General features: G+C 38.6%; 1 protein-coding gene across 2 annotated transcripts; it reads left to right on the forward strand.

Annotated features, from left to right (window-relative positions):
• Positions 1-2,733: 2,733 nt before the first annotated feature.
• Positions 2,734-9,532, forward strand: thg1l (tRNA-histidine guanylyltransferase 1-like). 2 transcript variants are annotated; one of them, XM_063001269.1, is made up of 7 exons: positions 2,734-2,773; positions 2,943-3,199; positions 4,005-4,181; positions 4,939-5,108; positions 5,859-5,947; positions 9,020-9,127; positions 9,214-9,532. In XM_063001269.1, the coding sequence occupies exons 2-7, from the start codon at positions 3,015-3,017 to the stop codon at positions 9,373-9,375; spliced, it is 891 nt and encodes a 296-aa protein (XP_062857339.1). In that variant the 5' UTR covers positions 2,734-2,773; positions 2,943-3,014; the 3' UTR covers positions 9,376-9,532. The 2 variants fall into 2 exon arrangements, with proteins under 2 accessions (XP_062857339.1, XP_062857342.1); XM_063001272.1 differs by lacking the exons at positions 2,734-2,773; positions 2,943-3,199; positions 4,005-4,181 and adding an exon at positions 4,293-4,723 and having other exon boundaries at positions 9,214-9,530.
• The last annotated feature ends 10,213 nt before the right edge of the window (positions 9,533-19,745 follow it).

Here is a 19,745-nt window from a genome sequence, read left to right on the forward strand (position 1 = left end):
TTTAATAATTCATCTACAGTATAATGTGGTTTAAATGGTACAGCCAGATATTAGCATTGTAGTGTCGGCCAGGTATGCTGTACATATGTTGCATAACCCTCGACTGTTTTTAGAGATGTTATTTAAACAACTGCAGTTTGGATCATGGTCAACTATTTTTTGGCCAGACAGAATGTTCATCCAAAAATAAAGAGGGGAACAATAAAGAGGAGCTACTGCTACAGTCTGTGACAAGAGGTGTTAAGTACGGTGGGGTGGCCCAGTGTCAAAATATTAGCACCCCTCTCCACTGCTATACAATCTGCTGCATGTGGTCAGCTTCAAAGCATTAGCATCATATACTGACTGTTATTTTAAGTATATTATATACCATCCTGTTAAGTTACCTGGTATATCTAGCCTATCAAACTTAGATCTTTAGGACCTAGGTTAACATCTGCTATTAAAACATTTTGGCAAGATGATATGGACAGCTGTATTAGTGAGATGTCTGTCATTTATCTTTTTTGTGGGTAAGTCTACATTATGTCCAGATGTCATACACATGTCCACATTTCAGCTTGTTTTCAGAAAAAACTAATGTCAAGTTTTCCATGCCAAGGAAGAAAAGAAACATCCAGACATCAGTGAAAAGTGCAAAAGCCAACACCTGTCATGGTATGGTGTGATGTGTGACAGTACTATTTACATGGAGGATTTCATGGAGACATATACTACCATCAAGGTGACAAAATTTTATTCTGCACATATTATAACAGTGTGGCTTTGTAAACACAAACAAAAATATTGAAAATGCATGGTGCATCTTGTGTGTGTATGTGTGTCTGCCCTGCGATGGACTGGTGTCCAGGGTGTTACTGTGTGCCTTGCGCCCATTAAAAAGCTGGGATAGCACCCCCCAACACGACCCTGATTGGATAAGCGGTTAAGAAAGTGAGTGAGTAAATATTTACAAATTAGGTTTTTATCAGTAAAAACATTGGATTTTTCTACTTCTGTCAGTTAAATAAATATTTGGAAATCACATAATCTCTTTTTTATTCCATTGTACAAAATATCCCAACTTTGTAATTTGGAGATTAAGATTTTACACCTTGCTAAAAACAGGTGTTTGACCAGCTAGAATATCACTTGTTGCACACGCTGGTCAACCAACAGAATTAGCTTTATCATGCTAGTCCACCAGCATATCCAGTTTGGTTAGAGTTAGCCAGCTAGACAAGACCATGCTGCTTCAATTACTGTCTAACCAGCATATAGGGTTGCCAACTTTCAGAACTGGAAATAAGGAACACCCTGGGCTGGCGGGTTGGTGGAAGGCATAGGGTGGGATGTCGGGTGTTTACCTGAGCGGGAGCGGGGAGTAGGTGGTTAGGGTTGCACTTATACAAAATATAACGGGTCTTACACCGTCATAGGAACATTATCAAAATGTTTTATTTAGGCTGTTTAACATTTATTATTTTCATTTTTTATAATAATAAACCAGAACCATATTTTAGGCAAAACAACATAAAGAACATCATGTAGGGCGGCACGGTGGCTTAGTGGGTAGCACTGTCGCCTCACAGCAAGAAGGTCCTGGGTTCGATCCCCGGGTGGGGCGGTCCGGGTCCTTTCTGTGCGGAGTTTGCATGTTCTCCCCGTGTCCGCGTGGGTTTCCTCCGGGTGCTCCGGTTTCCTCCCACAGTCCAAAAACATGCCACCAGGCTAATTGGAAACACTGAATTGTCCTATAGATACCTAGCCGCTAGATGCACAAACCAGTGCATTGTAGTGCCGGTCCCAAGCCCGGATAAAATAGGGAGGGTTGTGTCAGGAAGGGCATCCGGTGTAAAAATTGTGCCAGATCGGTGCGGATCGTGATCCGCAGAGAGCTGACCCCGCAACCGAGCAGGACAAAGGCCGAGGAAAAGAAGAAGAACATAAAGAACATCATGTAACATTTTTTCTCAATAGTGCAAACAACATTTTTACATAATCCAGTGACATTGATATGCAGTCTAGGTGTTCTGGCTGTGTTGCTTAGGTGGGCAGTGAGAAAATCTGGAAGGGGGGGGGCACTAATAACAGTTTATAATAACAGGTTGTAATCATGATATGCCTGCGCACACACGGCGTTACTAAGACTAAAAGTGAACACTACTTAAAATAATAAACCCTTTCTAATCCCCACAGTTTCCTTCTGTTTCATATCGGCCTGTCTCAGTCTAATCTGCAGCATCTCTCAGTTCAATACGGAACACCACGTTTAGTTTCCAAATAAGGAACGATTTTTATTGAATATTGGTAAACAGTGTTGTGTGGACTGCTGTTCACACTGTAAGACGATGCAAATCAATAAATTTTTCTTTAACTGAAACTTGAACAAATCAAGGCTTTAAATGCAGTTAAAACATTATTGAGAATATAAACTGGTGGTTTAACACAATTGTTGTCACACTGATGTGCAGTTGCAAAAAAGTGTGAAGGAGTAATTATGTACAGATCACCGTGACCGTTCTTTTATTGGCACGCAACAAATATTCAAACATCTCGCTATTTATAACGATGTAAAACTGTTAACACATTTTAAATGATGTAAAACTATATGATTTTCAAAACATTTAAGCGTTTAGGTATGTTACATTCCAGACTGTTTTAGGTTTTAAATTTACATGTTGTGGTAGCGTAGTAAGTTAATAAAACCACACTGCGGAACTAGTGTTTTAGATCCTTGCTTTAGTACGACGACAGGGTGTAAAGGACCAATACAAAAATGACACACATGGGTGTAAGTTGAACTTTAGAAATTGTCTTAAATATAGTCTTAAATATCTGTTCATTGTGTTTGGAATCAGTACAGTACATCTGATGCATTTGTGCTTTTATTCTCACCGTATAAACGCTGTAGCGAAATATTTATGACTGACCATATTCATCCATATCCATTTTGTCCATAGTGAGAACGGTTTTTTGTGATTTTCGGGAGATCTTTTACACTATTCAGAGCATCGAATCTGAGTGTTGATCCTATGCTGGGACAAGTCTCTGTGTGGATTGGACATTTATTAAAGAACGAGAAAACTCGAAGGTTGTTCAGTACAGGCTGTGTGATGGCTAAGAGCAAGTTTGAGTATGTGCGCACTTTTGAAACGGATGACACGTGTTTAAAAAACTGCTACATCGTTGTTCGACTGGATGGACGCAATTTTCATAAGTAAGTACCTTTTCTTTATTACTATAGTTGTGTCATATTTTTGTGGTCATTTACAGCTACTACGTGCCCGGTGCAAGGCACTGCGCATGCGCACGGACAGGTTGGCTTTGACCAGGGCTGTGTTCTAAATAAGATAAATTTTCCCCACAGGGGGAATTTGCAACGTTACAGCAGCTGTATGAATATAGAGATATAAAAAATCTATACATACATGTTAACAAAGAAAGACAAAGATAAAGAAAATTCTGGCAACCTGGTCCTGGTTTACAATCTGCAATGTAAAGCCTCCACAAGTGGGCGTTCTTGCACAAGTTCATTTTGTGTTTATGTGCCTGTTAAAATTCCTTTATTTAATCTTTTTTTTTCTTTTCTGTGACCAATTTTTTTGCCCGTGACCCATGGTTTGGAAAACCTTGCTCTATACAGATGGACCAACTACCATACAGTTTAACTTTGCTATGGAAGCAGTTACTTATTTGATGCTTAGAAGTACTGTCTTTTCATACCCGACTTAAAAGGGCTCATTAATCACATCTTACACAGACTAATAGTTGTACTGTGAACAATAAATGTAAATTCAGTACCAGAGAAAGCATTAATGTGGAAGATGTGATGTATCTGTCATGACTTGCAAATTGTTTCAGGTGTGATGGCTTATGTTGACAATTTATACCACAGACTTGCATTATAAGTTACAGTAACAAAGGAATTATCTAACAAAAGTACATATTTGCCATCTTCTAAAACTTAGTCATAATAAACTGAATGCATTGAATTGAAGTTATTTTTATGCCTTATTTTTTAGGTTTTCTCAGCAGCACAACTTTATAAAGCCCAATGATGACAGGGCTTTAGGCTTGATGACCCGCAGTGCCCGCTCTGTCATGGAGGAACTAGACGACATTTTTATAACTTACGGACAGAGCGACGAGTTCAGCTTTGTATTCAAAAGGTCAACCACCTGGTTTAAAAGAAGAGCAAGGTAAAGTACATTTTTTTTTATTGCAGTTAGGATTTTGGTTGCATAGCTAGTATTGTGGGGCTGAACAGTAATATAAAATGAGGAATCCGCACCTCTGTATATAATTTGGCATGTCCTTCCTTTACCCTGTGTACTTAAGTTTTCCTTCTGCATCTCAAAATATTTGTGACAGTGTATTTTGTGATGGTGGATTGACTACTCTTTTATAATATATATTACTATACAGCTGCTGATCAGACTGAGGTGAGATGTAACTAACACACCCCCTTACCCCAACATTTATGAGGAATCTCCTCCGGCAATCCCACCGGAGGGTGAATTATTTGATTTCACTGCAGACGAGCAAATCATCATGTGTATAGGTGCCTGACCTGCCGGTAGCAGAGCTGAGATTCCAACTCTCAAGTTCAAGTGACCAGCTCTGGTGTGCTAGTATGTTTTACTACTGCACCCCCTCGATTGCCCTTCTTGTGGATTGACTACTCTTGTCATTGGGGTGAAGAGTTAAGTGTATGCTACCCAGCAATTAATTGGCCCTCCAGGTAGGGTGTATTCAGTTAATTCAGTCAGCAATTGCATAGATTAGTGTGATCCAGCTGTGCCACCATTGATATCTGGCTACTAATTCATCTACTTAACTTATCCAGTTAAAAAAACATTTTTAAAGCCATTTATATTTAAAGTAATTGTTTTTACCATTTTAGTTGTTTTAAAACATATAGGACACAAGCTAAGACTTTTCTTCTTGTCCCTCTAGTAAAATGATGACCCATGTGGCATCCCAGTTCTCCTCCAGCTATGTGTTTTATTGGAACGAGTACTTTAAAGAGCAGCCATTGCTCTACCCTCCAAGCTTTGATGGCAGAGTTGTCTTATATCCAACTAATTGCAATCTGCGAGACTACTTGAGCTGGAGACAGGCTGACTGTGAGTTTTGGTTCATTGTAAACCATATTTGCATTTGGTTTGAGTGATTTTAAAACATTATTAAGATAAAACAGTATGTCTTGGATAAGCACCAACAATGTTTTCACAATAATGAATACCAGTAATTTAGCAAACCAGAGGCAACTTTTTTAAGATACACGATATCTCTAAAAGTATGTGGACACCTGACCATACACTTGTTAGACATTAACCCCTGTTCATCTGTGAAGTCGGACCTTGATGTTGAACAAGATGGCCTTGCTTGTAATCAATGTTACAACTCATCACAAAGTTGTTCATTACATTTACATTTTCGGCATTTAGCAGACGCTCTTATCCAGAGCGACTTACAGAAGTGCTTCCATAGCAAACATTTCATTACTCTAGTTTAAGTAGACAACAGTTCAAGAATGCAAATCTGCTGAAACCCTGTTAGAACCATTTTTTTTAAGAAATGAAAAAGAGCGTTAGTAAGTAAGTACAAGTCAGCTTGAGTGCTCATTAGGAGTTAAGATCAGGGTTTGGTGCAGGTTTGTGCTTTTATGGACCTCACACTGGAGCAAGAGAGGCCCTCTACTCCTTGGAAGCATATTATTTATTTAAAACAAATTAATGTTATAAATCTGATAGCAACAGAAACCAATAATTTAAAGGGGTGTCCACATATTTTTGACCTGCCTTTTCCTACGTATTTAATATTACATTTGTGTGTCGTCATTTTTAGTCATTGTCATTTTTGTTAATCTACAGGTCACATCAACAACTTGTACAACACTGCTTTTTGGACGCTTGTGCAGGAGGGTGGACTCTCTAGCAGTCAGGCAGAGGAAAAACTAAATGTAAGATTCACATCCACCAATTTTCAGTAACATTTACTTTTGTAACCAAACTAGTCATATCAGTATTTTAGAGATCATATAAGTATATCACATAACAAGAGAATGTATAACAATGTGGTCCTGAGCATGAAACTTCATTACACAAAGTATATGAACTGCCAAACATCACATCCATAAGTACCTTTTTAATGTTTTATTCCAGAATTACTTTAATATAGAGTTGTTTCCACCATTGCTGCAGCCTCCACTCTTCCAAGAAGGGGTTCCACAAGATCGTACACATAACTACAAGGATTTACTTCCCCTTAGTCATAGCATTACTAAAGTCAGGAACTAATTTTGGGTGATAGATCCTGGATGCAGTTTTATTTTATTTTCAAAAGGCATTGGTTGTGGTTGAATTTAGGACTCTGGGCAGGCCAGTTAAGATCTTTCACACCAGACTTGGATAACCATTTCTTATTCTCAGCATGAGGTCATTGTCATGATAAAAAAAGAAATAACCTTCCCCCACCTGTTCCTACAAATTTAAAATGACACGATTCTCTATAATGTCATTACATGCTCAAACTAAACTGCCCAAATAATCAGAACAGCCCTGACTTATTTTTAAGTATTAAAAATAATGGCGCAGCGGTAAAGTACGCTAGCTCACCAGAGTTGGGGTTTCGAATACATCATATCGAATCTCAGCTCTGCCTTTCCGACTAGGCTGGGCGGCTGCATGAACAACGATTGGCTGTTGTTCATAGGGTTAGGGGTAAGAAAGTCGGCTCATAGGTCCTCATAACTGGTGCGACTGCGGCCCCTGCTGGCTGACTTATGGCGCCTGCACAGGGCTGAGGAATAATGCTGATGGGGGTGTGGCCCTCCATACACAGTGCCCGTCAAATGTATGAACTCGACTCGTGCAGGTGAAAAATGCACTATCTGTACTGACTGCGCGTACCGGAGGGGGCACATGTCAGTTGGGAGGCCTCCTCAGTCAGCGGTGAAGGGTCGAATCAGTATAGAGGACTAGGGGTGGGTTTATAAAATCGATTTTTCGATTTTAATCGATCTTTATTTGAACGATCCGATATCGATTCATATAAATGCGAGATCGATTTTTTAAATACGCCCCTTTTTACGGTGCACACGGAAATCTATTACTATTGTTACCCCCTTTAATTTCGCGTGACCAGCCACTGTTTTTTCATGCAACGAGATCTGACCTGCACATCAGTTTAGCATGGCAGAAGCTCAAGTTATGACCACTACACAACTTTTTCAAAACTCGGCTCTCAATCAATGTGAGAAACAGCGAGGGGAAACACAGGGGAGAGGTTGGAAACAGGTGGTGGAGCGCAATATAGTTTCTATCAGAATACATCAGCACACGCGAGATCGTTCTCTACAAAACAAAATATTTATTAACCTCCAACTCACTACAGAACGATCCATGCTGCTCGTGTTGCCAAATCCACTCAGATTCATTTATTTCATCAGCGCACAAACTTTGATTGCTCGCTACTTGTTGATGTGCATGTTTGGACATGGTATCATTAAACCTTTCATCACTTCTCACGTGTGTTTTCGTGACAAAACGTAGTTTTGGAGACCAGAGAAGCTCGCCTGTGATTCCCCCTGGTGATGGATGGTGTAGTGTAAAACCCCCCATCGCCGATCAGTCGTGTAGTGTGAACATTACAGTGACCACGTGTTAATCAGAGTGTCGTGTAGTGTAAACTTGGCATAAGCTGTTCAACAGCCAGGTGTATGTTTACATTACATTTACAATGTTGTAGCATGTCAGACAAATGGAAGAAAACAGTAACATTCATTTTTTATTATTATTTCATTTGTCTGACATGCTACAACATTGTAAATGTAATGTAAACATACACCTGGCTGTTGAATGTTACTGTTTTCTGTTTTGGATTAATTATTTATGTAAACAAAATACACAAATATTTTTAATAATGAGTGTTCTTTGTACAATTATCACATTCGTTCTCTGAACATCTGTACATATGTAAACAAAACCTGTTAATGTAACTCAAATATGCCTAAATGTGTTGAATCGAAATTGGATCGAAAATCGAATCGAAGATCGAAGATCGAATCGAATCGGGACCTGGTGAATCGGAATCGAATCGATCCAGGAAATTGGTGGCGATACCCAGCCCTATAGAGGATGCATTCAGGGTAATTGGACTCGACTAGACTGGGGGATGAAAACTGGGGATAAAAAGAGGGGAAAAAAGTATTAAATTCTCTCAGTACGCACTCAGGTAGATAGCACTTGTTGCAATTGCCAGACTTGGATTTAGTATCAAATTACTGGATGTAGGAGTGTTGTTACCTACTCTGGTTGATAATAAACTATAATTAGGCATGTGGATATATATAAACATTTACAGAAGGTATTCAGATTTTTTGACTTGACTTCTTGGTATAACTGCCAGTTTTGCCCATCAATCTATCACCCAAAATCCTTTTTTCGAAAAAAAAAAAAAGTTTTAGTGTTTTGTAACTTGTAATACGACATCAAAAACTGAGATATTCCCAAAGGTGTTCAGACACTTTCCTGTGGTTCTACAAATTCTGTTTAGGTACATACTGTTTGCTTCACCCTTCAGAAGACTAGAACTCAGGTGGAGTCCACCTGTGGCAGTCTCAATTGATTGGACATAGTTTAAAATGGCAGACACCTGGGTTTCAAAATGTAGCCATAGATCAGGGCAAGAAAATAATCTTGCAACAATATATAAGGCTTTGCATGTTCCCAGGACCACAGTGGTGTAAATAATTTTAAATTGTAAGTAGCTTGGCACAATCAGATTGGGTGCCTGCTCAAGAAAGTCTTTAGTCAGTGAGGCAAAAATTAAACTCGTAGGAGAGAACAGAAAAAATTTAGAAAAAAAAATCAAGTGGTCTGAATATGTTCTGAATCTACTGTAAGTAACAGCTTTGTGCTGCCAGTCATTTAAAATCTGGCAGTGAGTGTTGCCAATACAAACTAATTAATTTTAAAATGCTACGTTTATTAGCAACATTTATTGCCAATATGCTGTCTTATTCTTGTTTCAGGGAACTTTGTCAACAGATAAGAATGAAATGTTGTTTACAGAATTTAATGTCAATTACAACAATGAATCTGCATTATACAAAAAAGGCACTACTCTGATTTGGGAAAAGGTAAGTATGCTATAGAAATCTATACTTTTCTCTTTAGCTACTTTAAAATTTTTTCAGAATTGTTATTTTACATTATCGTCCTACAGGTTGATGAAACATCTACAAAAAGTGTCAACCTGCCCAAAGAAGGGAAGACAGAGGTCACATATACACGAAGCAGAAGAAAAGTTACGGCTCATAACTGTGATATTATTGGAGATTCTTTCTGGGATGAACATCCAGATATTTTAGAGGAAGACAGCTGCTGAATAAAAAGAACAAAAGACTGAAGCTCGACCACACACACATAAAGGACAAATCAATTTTTAACAACTACACAAATGTAATACTGATTTTTTTATTGTTGGAAAATAAATCATTTATTTAACATATGTTTTAATGCTGAAAAACAATACACTTGTTTGAGCAGTGCAATTTTTGAAACCTGGCAAGTTCCTGGAATTTATTAGTAATACATTATTTATATAGGCTCCCGGTCTGTGTGGGTTTCCTCCAGGAGCTCTGGTTTTCTCCCACAGTTCAAAGACGTGCAATTGAGGTGAATTGGAGATACAAAATTGTCCATGACTGTGTTTGACATTAAAAATTTTAACTGATAATCAGTAACTACATGCCCTGTCATGAATGTAACCAGCATTTATGTAAGACATGACGTTAAAATCCTAATAAATAAATAAATAAATAGGCTCCCAAACCCATAATAAAGCAGATGCTAAAGATCATGAATGAATGTAAAACCATGTTTTGGATTTGTTAGTGAAACCCAAGCCTTTACCACAAAATGCTACAAATATGTGTAATCTTTTAAGGTAAACTGTTACATTTGGCTGTTTCTTATACCAGAAAAGGTTGTGTAATATCATCACTGTAAAATGTACTCATAATGAATATTAATAATGAAACAATACTTAGAAAAAATAAGGAAAGTTTTCATGGCATATTTGTAATATCAATATTTTCTCAGAATATTACCTACTTCAGGCTATAATTGTTTTTAACTATTAATTTGCACAGGAAATTTGATAAACATACACATTTGGGCTACTACAAAACTTTGTTTTTCAGCCAATTAGCAGCTTTTGAATTTTTATTTTTACCCTGCTGCATAACCCAGGTTGCACATTAGACTAGGCTGGAGAACAAATGTCTTTACATTCTCATTAGAAAAATTATTTACTCATTATTTTCTCAATGTCAGCATTTAGTTCTGGTCTGTGGAAAAGCACCCCCATACTACCACTATTTGACTGATATTGTTTTAACTATGAAAAGCTGTATTTACAATTCTAAGGCCATTGTTGTTACTAAAAAAGTGTGCAGGAAATTATCTAAAAGTTCATGCAGGTGTGTTCTTGCAAATGATGGAGAACTGGTGTTTCTTTTGGTTAGCTGTGTTTTTTTTACTTGCTACTCACTTGCTAGATACAGCACATGAGGCAGCACATTGGCTCACGGGTAGCGCTGTCACCTCACAGCAAGAAGGTCATAGGTTTGATTCCCAGATGGAGCAGTCCAGGTCCCTTCTGTGTGGGTTTTGCATGTTCGTCCTGCATCTATGTGGGTTTCCTTCAGAAGCACCGGTTTCTTCCCCCACGTTAAAACCCTAATAAACAAACAAATACAGGATATAAAAAGTGTAGGAGATAACTGGTCATTTATGAGGACCAAAGTAATCTGTAGTAAACACTTGGTTACGTACAAGTCAGGATTACTGTGGATTATAAATTCATTCAAGGGGTAATTTACACAGTAGTCCATCTGCTTTTTGGAGGTGTGAGAAAAGGGATTTTAAGCAGATGCTGGAAGAGCATGGCAAGCTCCTCACAGACACTGCCTGGAGGTTAGGATCGAACCCAAGTCCCCAGAACTATGTTGCTTTGCAGCATAAAACTTAAGTTGAGATTAGCCATATATGAGGGCAATAAAAATTTTCTATAAAATTATTTTAATGTTATACAAAGGAATGGCATATTAAGCTAATTTAACCTTTGTCAACCTAGTTGAAACACCCCACTAAACATCCTCTCATTCTAACTGTACTACAGTACATCGTTGATAAAATACAGTCAGTACAAGTTTTCTTCCACAAGATGACAGTGCAGGGTAAATACTCAGTGGCTGACCGTAGAACTTACTAATTAGCTACATTTATTAGCATAATACATATCCTGCAACCTTGTTGGCTAATTTGATAGCTGGTTTCGATCTGAAGGACCCTTGGATGACCAGGTCATTGTGCAAAATGTGCAGTTATTCATTCATTCGTTTTACCACCATCTAGGGCGGCCATAACCCAAAAAGGAGGACATCATACCCCAAAAAGGAGGGCATGACAGTGGGTAGTCAGGATAGTGTCTACAGCACACAAATTAAAACCTTAACTGATGTAATTGTGATGCTACCAAATGAACTAGAAAATTGTCATATAAATAAATGTACAAAAAGCATGAAATTCCTCTTTCCTACTCTTTGAAATGAAAGGGTGGCCAATTACTCAAAGCTGTACATAGTTTTTTATTTTGGCATGTTGACTGTGTGAACAGTCATTACAACTTTAGGGTTGAAGAATACCCTAGTATCTCAGGGTTGGACATTGTGCAATAAAGAGGTGACTTTAAACCAATGAAATACAAGTAATTGTTTTACATGTTCATCAGGCAAATGAATTATGATCATCCAAGCATCCGGTTAGCTTTTAAAGGAGGACAAATGTGTGAGTGTTTATGTAGATGAAAAAAAACAGTCCACCCTAAAACCAGACGTATGGACACCCTACCCCCACTTTATCTTGGTCAGGGTCGTGGCGGGTTCTATTCATTGGGCGAAAGGCACGAAAAACCCTGGACAGGTCATCAGTCAATTATTGGACAGATACACACACATGCAATTTTTGCATGTCTTTGGACGTGTGGAAGGAAACCCATGCAGACACAGGGAGAACATGCAAATTCCACACAGAAAGGATCCTTGCTGCCCAGACGGGGACTCAAACCCAGGCCCTTCTTGCTGAAAGGTGACAGCGCTACCCACTGGGACACCGTGCCGCCCCAAAATGTGCATGCAATTATTGTTAATAAGGTCACAAAATGAATGGGATGTGCACAAATTAAATACAGTAACTTTTTGAACCTCCTAATACACACTATGTGCCATTTACCTCAGCCATTTTTAATTCTGCAAAGGGCATCACACTATGGACAGTCTAGTGTGTTGTTATGGTATTAACAACATTATTTATGCATTTCTGCATTACTCTTATACTGGATTCACAAACAGGAACCTTGTTAACTGCTGCTGATTTACACACTTTGTTATTCAAATATTTATTTAGGTAGCCAAGAGGGATGTTGTTCTCTGCTTAACAAAAACATTCTCTCGCCTTCTCAGCTCCCTGAGGTGGCGAAGATAAATATGGAGCCACATCTTCAAGGTGAGAGAAACCAGGGTGGCTATATTTGTCGTAGGACTTTGTTTCTTTGTTTCGTTTGGTTATAGTAGGAAGCAAATTTATTTTGCCTGTCAAACATAGAAATACTAAGTTTGTAAGAGTTCTTGTGACAGAGAGAAAATAAAAATATGATTTAGTGGAGGCTGTACCGTTGCTAACAGGTGTAATAAATGAATTATATAAAATAATGTATATCCTTCCAACTTGCAGCAACAGTTTAGGAAAGGCCCTTTGCTATTGCAGCATGACTGTGCCTTGTGAACAAAGCAAGTTATATGAAGACATAAAGAGGTCCCTCTATTTTAATACCATTTGTTTTTGGTATACTTTTGGACATATAATGTACATAATCCATTAGGCTTTGCACATACTATTCTTTAATACAGGAAAATCTACACACATTAGATTTCAAGCCCAAGTTGGAGACTTGCCTTTAAGATATCTTCTATTTTGACCTTTTTCTGAAATGATGCATGCTCACTGCACATACATGTCTAATGTACTGTAGTTTGGTTTGAGGTGTGTGCAAGTGTGTTCTTTTGAAAAGTCTTGTAGGTGGAACATTTTAAAATAAGATCCACTGATTTAAATGATTCAATATTAAATCAAATGCTTTAAAAATAAACTAACATTTGGACCAGTACCTAGACTGGCCAGAAATAATCTCGACTTAATATGAGACTCCAGCAAGGCAAACCTGAATGGAGCATCACATGACCCGGGAGAGACATCAAGGTGCATTCCAAAACAACCAGGATAGGAAACATTAAAATGATTGAATACAGATTAATGCTGTGACTTGTTTTGATTAATTATTCATGTGAAGGATCATTTGTGCACACAGCACTTAGCTAACCCAAAATAGTCTTTATTTTATTCATTCACTGTCTGTTTTACTACTGCAGTGGGTACACCTTACTGGGCGAAAGGTAGGAAACACACTGGGCAGATTGCCGCTCCATCACAGGGCAATCACACACACAGACCTAGGGCAATTTTGTATCTCCTATTAACATAACATTAGGATGTCTTTGGACTGTGGGAAGAAACCGGAGTACCAGGTGGACCACGTGGACACCCCATGGAGAACATGCAAACTCCACACAGGAGCTTCTTGCTGTGAGGCAACAGTGCTACCCACCAAGCCACCATGTCACCCATGCTTCATTTTATTATTTCCTAAACTAAGCTTAATAGCTTAGAATTTTAGAATGTTTGCCCTTTTTAATATCTGTGTAGAGCTCCTGGCTACTTTACCTTCCTTCCAAATACATTCCAGCTGTATTTTTTACCAGCTGCTTTAACCTTGTCAGGGTGATAGAGACACAGATTTACCAGAGGCAGTTTACAGTAGCCAATTTACATATTGGCATTTTTGACAAGGCAGAGAAAATTTATTGTACATATCAGTGACCTGCCAATTTCACACAGACAGAAACAGAAGCCAAGAACTTAAGTGGAGTCACTGGGGCTTTGTGGCAACTATATTATTCATGCCAACCATGGTAAAGATATTTATTTATTTATATACTATATACATACTCGGATAGGCTTATGCTGGTATAGTTGATGCTGCAAAGAAACATGGGTCCTGGGAACATGGGTTCCTCGGCTTGGATAGGTTTCCTCTTGATCATCCAATGTTCTCCCACAGTCCAAAGACTTACACCAAACACATTGACCCTTGGCTTGAGTACAACCTTGTCCATGGTGTGTTTTTGACTTGCATTTCTGTGTTTCTAGGTGGTTCTGGACTCACTATGAATGTAAAATAAAATATAAATATAAAATATTTATACTCCATTCAAACACAAAGTTCAAAAGATGATTACACCCCAAAATTACTTTATTCTTTATAAATGGATATGTAACTCATAGTGGTTAAGATTATAAGTCCTGGTAAACTGTCAATACTCTCATCAGCAGTTTGGTGTTTTTCCTGTAGCTGTCAAAGGTTGCTACGAGTTCGTATGCAGGTATTCATTAATGACAAAGGTAGTGCATTATACCCACTAATAGAGATGTCTTCCCTACAGCTTTGACCTGACTTACACCCCACTAAGATCTAGACAGGACAGAGGGAAATTTGCCTGCCCCTTCAGCCCCTTGGCTAGGAAACAATAAGCTTGTAAAATATGGCAAGGCAATAAGCACACACACAAGAACAAAAGAGCAGCATCAGCTACAAAAGTGTGTGTAAATGTTTTGGTCAGCATGGCAGCATGCTGAACTCCTGACCTTTAAGCTGACCAAGTTAAAACAAAGCAGTAATTATCTTCATGTTATTAACACACTACGAACGCAGTGTAGACTTGGTTGGGGGTGTATAGACAGGGATGACGGTGTGTACGAGTGAGACAGCTAAAGTGCAGATCTTCTCCTTAAGCATCTGCTGAAGCATCTCGTGCCATTTCTCGAATTAAACCGTCCAAAATCCAGACACTGAAAAAGAGGAATCCTTGCCAGAAGGATTCTCCTTTCCAGACAAAACAAATGCTTATTTGGTTTCTCCAAACCTGAGGACCAGTGAACTGCACAGGGGGTTTACAAAAAGAGCCAGGCTCATCCTCTTCATTTGCAGGACACTGAGATTTTGTGAAAAGGAGAAAAATTTACATGCTGGGAGCTTAGACTGCTCCTTCTCAATAGGCAGTTTAGTCATCACAACAGGATTTGCAATTTACCACAGATCACATTGCTTCCAATGCTCAATGCTTTCTCTGTCGCTCACAAATGCTCAGAACTTTAGATCTAGCTTCTTGCAGTTCACACTTGTCGTCATAGAAAATCTTTATGCTAAAACCACTGTGAACCCGCGCACTGTCTTATACCAACAGCAACATATCAGGCTCTTTTGTTCACACACTGGTGCATTGATCTGTGCATCTAAAGTCTCTGCTCAAAGAGTCTGCGGGCTGGGTAGCCCAGCACTTCACTCCCTCTCCTCCCCGGCCGTCGTGCCAGAACCAGGCCGCTTTCTCATGCTAATCACACACTTTGTCCTCGGGTGGATTATCCTGCCATGCCTTTTGTTGGAGGCCCGAAGCAGAGCCCCTCGAGGTCGACCTCAGCCGTGGCCTCAGACACAAAGCCCCCTCGCGCATGCGGCCCCACTCTGAGCACGTACGTCCTTCCACACACAAATTAGTCCAGCACAATTCCATCTCAAACTGAAGAGACCCCCATCATTAAAAATGACTGCACATGCTGCCTGGGCTACCAGCTCTCCACCGAAATTCAGTCAGACTCGGGTCTAGGGCCTGCTTAGAGCATAGCTGTAACAATGAGTCCATGTATATACAGTATGAAGTAAGGATTTTGAACTTGGTCATATGTCAGGATACCACAGAAACACAACAATTAGCAATTTATGGTTTGGCTGGCTTCTTAGCCCCATAGAAATTATAATGCTTCAGCATTACAATGACAGTCTAGAGAAATGTATGTGTTTATCTTTGAGACAGCTGTTTTAAGAAGGCCTTACATTTTTATGCATTACAGTGTTCCCCAGTACAAACAATGGTTTGTAATGGTTTGGTGGGAAAGAACCTGAGTCCTGACTTCGACCCTATCCAAACCTTTGGGATAAACTGAAACTTTGAAATGTTTCCTTCTTAAATTGAAGTGAATCCTAACATATGGCCAAACGTATCTAGACACCATACAATGAGCTTCTTGGACACCTTACCCCAAAACCATGGACATTAATATGGTGTTACCACCACCCTCTTTTTAAAGGCAATGACAGCCTTTACTCTTTTGAAAGGCTTTCCACAAGATTTAGAACTTTGAGCGTGCCTGTGGGAATTTATGCAAATTCAGTCAAATGTGCACACGGAACATGCCGGAATGAAAGGAAAATGGCTTTTTCCAAACTGTTGGCACACATTCAGAAGCATGTAATTTATATTTTATAATTGATTTTATACATCTCATAGTGATGGGTGTGTTTGAAATATCTGAACTCAGTAATTAAGAGGGTTGTCCCAATACTTTTGTCCATATAGTGTACGTCAATCCTATATTTATGCTTAAATACACACACACACACACAAACATTTTAGGTACGTCTACCATACAGTGTTGTAACATTACAAGCCCCACCAGACCCTGCACAGCATGTCACCTGACCATCCCAGATCACCTGATCATCCCCACCTGAAGCTCATCCCAGAACTGATTTCCTTTCTTTATAACAGCCTGCTCTTCATAGACATGGTATTTCCTTCATCCTTTAATTTTTGTTTGTGTAGTTTGTATTTCTTCTTTTGTTAGCAGTTAGCGTGTGATTTAGTTTAGCTTAAGCCTAGAGTGTTAGCATTTCTATTAGCATAGCGTTTAGCCTAGGGTTCATTTCCTTGTTTGTTTAAGTTCCTTTTTAAGTATTTAGTCAATGTTTAGCATACACTCCTTAGCATTAGCTTCTATTGTGTTTCTATTATCCTATGTTGTTGTTTTCTTCACATCCAGTGGGTTTTTTGTATTTTATCATCTTATACATGAATACCTTGCAGTAGTGTTTATTTAAACGTGTTGTGGAGTGTGCCTCCTTGTCACAAGATGAACGTTGGGGTACACAATTACTAACTGTAGACAATCTGTTGCTCTCTGTATTTTGTCAGCCTTCTTTACACCATTTATCAATTGGAAAGGATTCCCATAGAACCCCTACTGACCAAATATTGTTTATAAGGTGGGCCATACACTGCAGTGACATTAACATGGTGTGTTGTAGCAGGTGCTTGTATGCCTAGAAAAAGCTTTAAAACACTCTATCCTACAGCCCGTGTGACATTAAAATCCAAAACTAAGCCACACCTCTCTACCCGACTGTAATGGACTGAATCAAAATGTGTTTCTAACACAAACTACCATGTAAGAATTACTGGTGTAAAGGGTAGACTTACTTTGGAGGTTGACTGCCAATATAAACCATATTTCCAAAGTAAGTGGACACCTGTCCATGAGCTAGTTGGGGTGTGGCTGTAGCAGTTTGTGCCCATTCAGTCAAAAAGCATTTGTTAGGTCAAGCACTGACATTTAACTGGAATCCTGGATCAGAAATAATTTTTAAATGTTCTGAGGTGTTTAGTGGGGTTGAGGTCAGGGCTGTGTTTAGGCCAACTACGGTACTTTACACCAGACACATCAATCCATGTCTTCATAGACTTTGCTTTGTACACAGGGGTACATTTTGATGATTACTTATACTTAAGTAATTGTTTTATGCCACATCACTGAGTGTTGTCTCTGATGGGATGGTGTAAAATGTTGCACATTTAAGCTGTCCTGCTAATACTATTTACATTTTACTTTAATAATTTCTACTTTAATTTAATTATATAATTTTAAAAAACTCAATGTGTATACTAAATACTATTCATTACAGACGTGTTAGATTCCACTGATTTTCACTCTACTCTACATTCAGTGTCAGGTCATACACAAAGAATGAGTTTTTCCTGCTCCAACCAGAGGCATCTCAGGTGGAGTGCAATCTCTCACAGGTTTCTTAATTATAGCCATGCTCAGCCTAAGGAACTCTACCGTATATGTGACACACTGAAGACCTGACCTCTTTTGAATGATTCCTAATGGAATAAGAAAGGTCGTCCCTTTGCAAGGTGGCACAGTGTAGCATCGATTGTTGTGTCAGCACCACTGGGCTTGTAATATATAGTAGATGCCGTATTTGCAGATTCCATCCCACTTTGAACTATCCACACATTTTCAGTAGCACCGAGTAACTTTGACAAAAATAGAGAACATATGAATTTGTTTATAGATAATAAACTTGGCAAGTCTATTTGTGTTGCCCTGATTTAGTATTCAGATAATGTTTTAAGTAGATTGATGGACAGTGAGTGGAAAATAGAGAAAGTGAAATTAAATAAAGTAGACAAAAGGGTCCACCCTTCTTTAATTGGTTGATGACAAATGCTTTTATTTCTTCTTACAACTAATTGGCGACCCAGGGGTTTACTTAATGGGTGTTTCCTTTATACACAGGCATTTTCTTCCTTGTCTGAATATAGCCTTGTCTGAGTTTGCCTAATGCCAGGGGATACAAAAGAGACTCATGTGGCATCTGCAAAAATATTATGTATGTATAAGTAATTTCTTTAATAGACTGTAACACATTCCATATACTGTATATAAAACAGAGAAAAAAGTATTTTTATGGTGCAAGTGTTCAAGGGTCTTAAACCCTCTTTTCCATGAAATCATAGCAAAAGTCATTTTAATTTTTGGTTGTGCCACATAACATTCTAATTTAGAGAAAAATCTGAAATTGGAATACTTTTTGATCCCCAGGTGGGGGGGTCCGGGTCCTTTCTGTGTGGAGTTTGCATGTTCTCCCCATGTCTGCGTGGGTTTACTTCGGGTGCTCCGGTTTCCTCCCACAGTCCAAAGACATGCAAGTGAGGTGAATTGGAGATACAAAATTGTCCATGACTGTGTTCGATATAACCTTGTGAACTGATGAACCTTGTGTAATGAGTAACTACTGTCTCCTGTCATTAATGTAACCAAAAACATGACGTTAAAATCCTAATAAACAAACAAACAAAACTTCATTCAGTATGTTGCCAGACAGTTGAGTAACATGATGTTTGCAAAGACTGCACTTATTATATAAAAAATTCCAATCAACTGCCAAAGGGAAGACCAAGCTTGTTTTGCCCCTATGCACAGTAAGGATACTTTTATAGGCAAAAAAGATCCCCAAAGATCTCTATTGGTATTGGTTTAAACTGACCAACTCAATAGAACTTTGTAGGTAAACAAATCAGAATCAAGCTGGACAAAAGTCAATGACTCCGCTTACTAGACTGAATTAAATTAGGAACAATGTGCAACAACCTGTGAGGTCTCTGAACCAAACTCATAGAAGATTGAGTGATAGATGAGCTAGACCTAATCTAATTATTTTATTTGTTGTTTAGATAAAGTGATGGAATTCAGTCATTCTGCACAGTACCACTTTTAAAAGATGCAGCTTGCTTTATAGCATAGCGAACAAAGATGAGTTAGGTAAGTGAAATAGTGATTTAATTGTGTGTTGCTTCCATATGGTACCTAGATTGTTCAATTTTCCTTGTCTTCTCAATACCAGGCTTGGGCCAGTATCCATTTGAATAATATGGAACGACTGCCCTGAACACAACA

Source organism: Trichomycterus rosablanca, chromosome 1, assembly GCF_030014385.1.
Source record: "Trichomycterus rosablanca isolate fTriRos1 chromosome 1, fTriRos1.hap1, whole genome shotgun sequence".
Classification (NCBI taxonomy): Eukaryota; Metazoa; Chordata; class Actinopteri; order Siluriformes; family Trichomycteridae; genus Trichomycterus; species Trichomycterus rosablanca.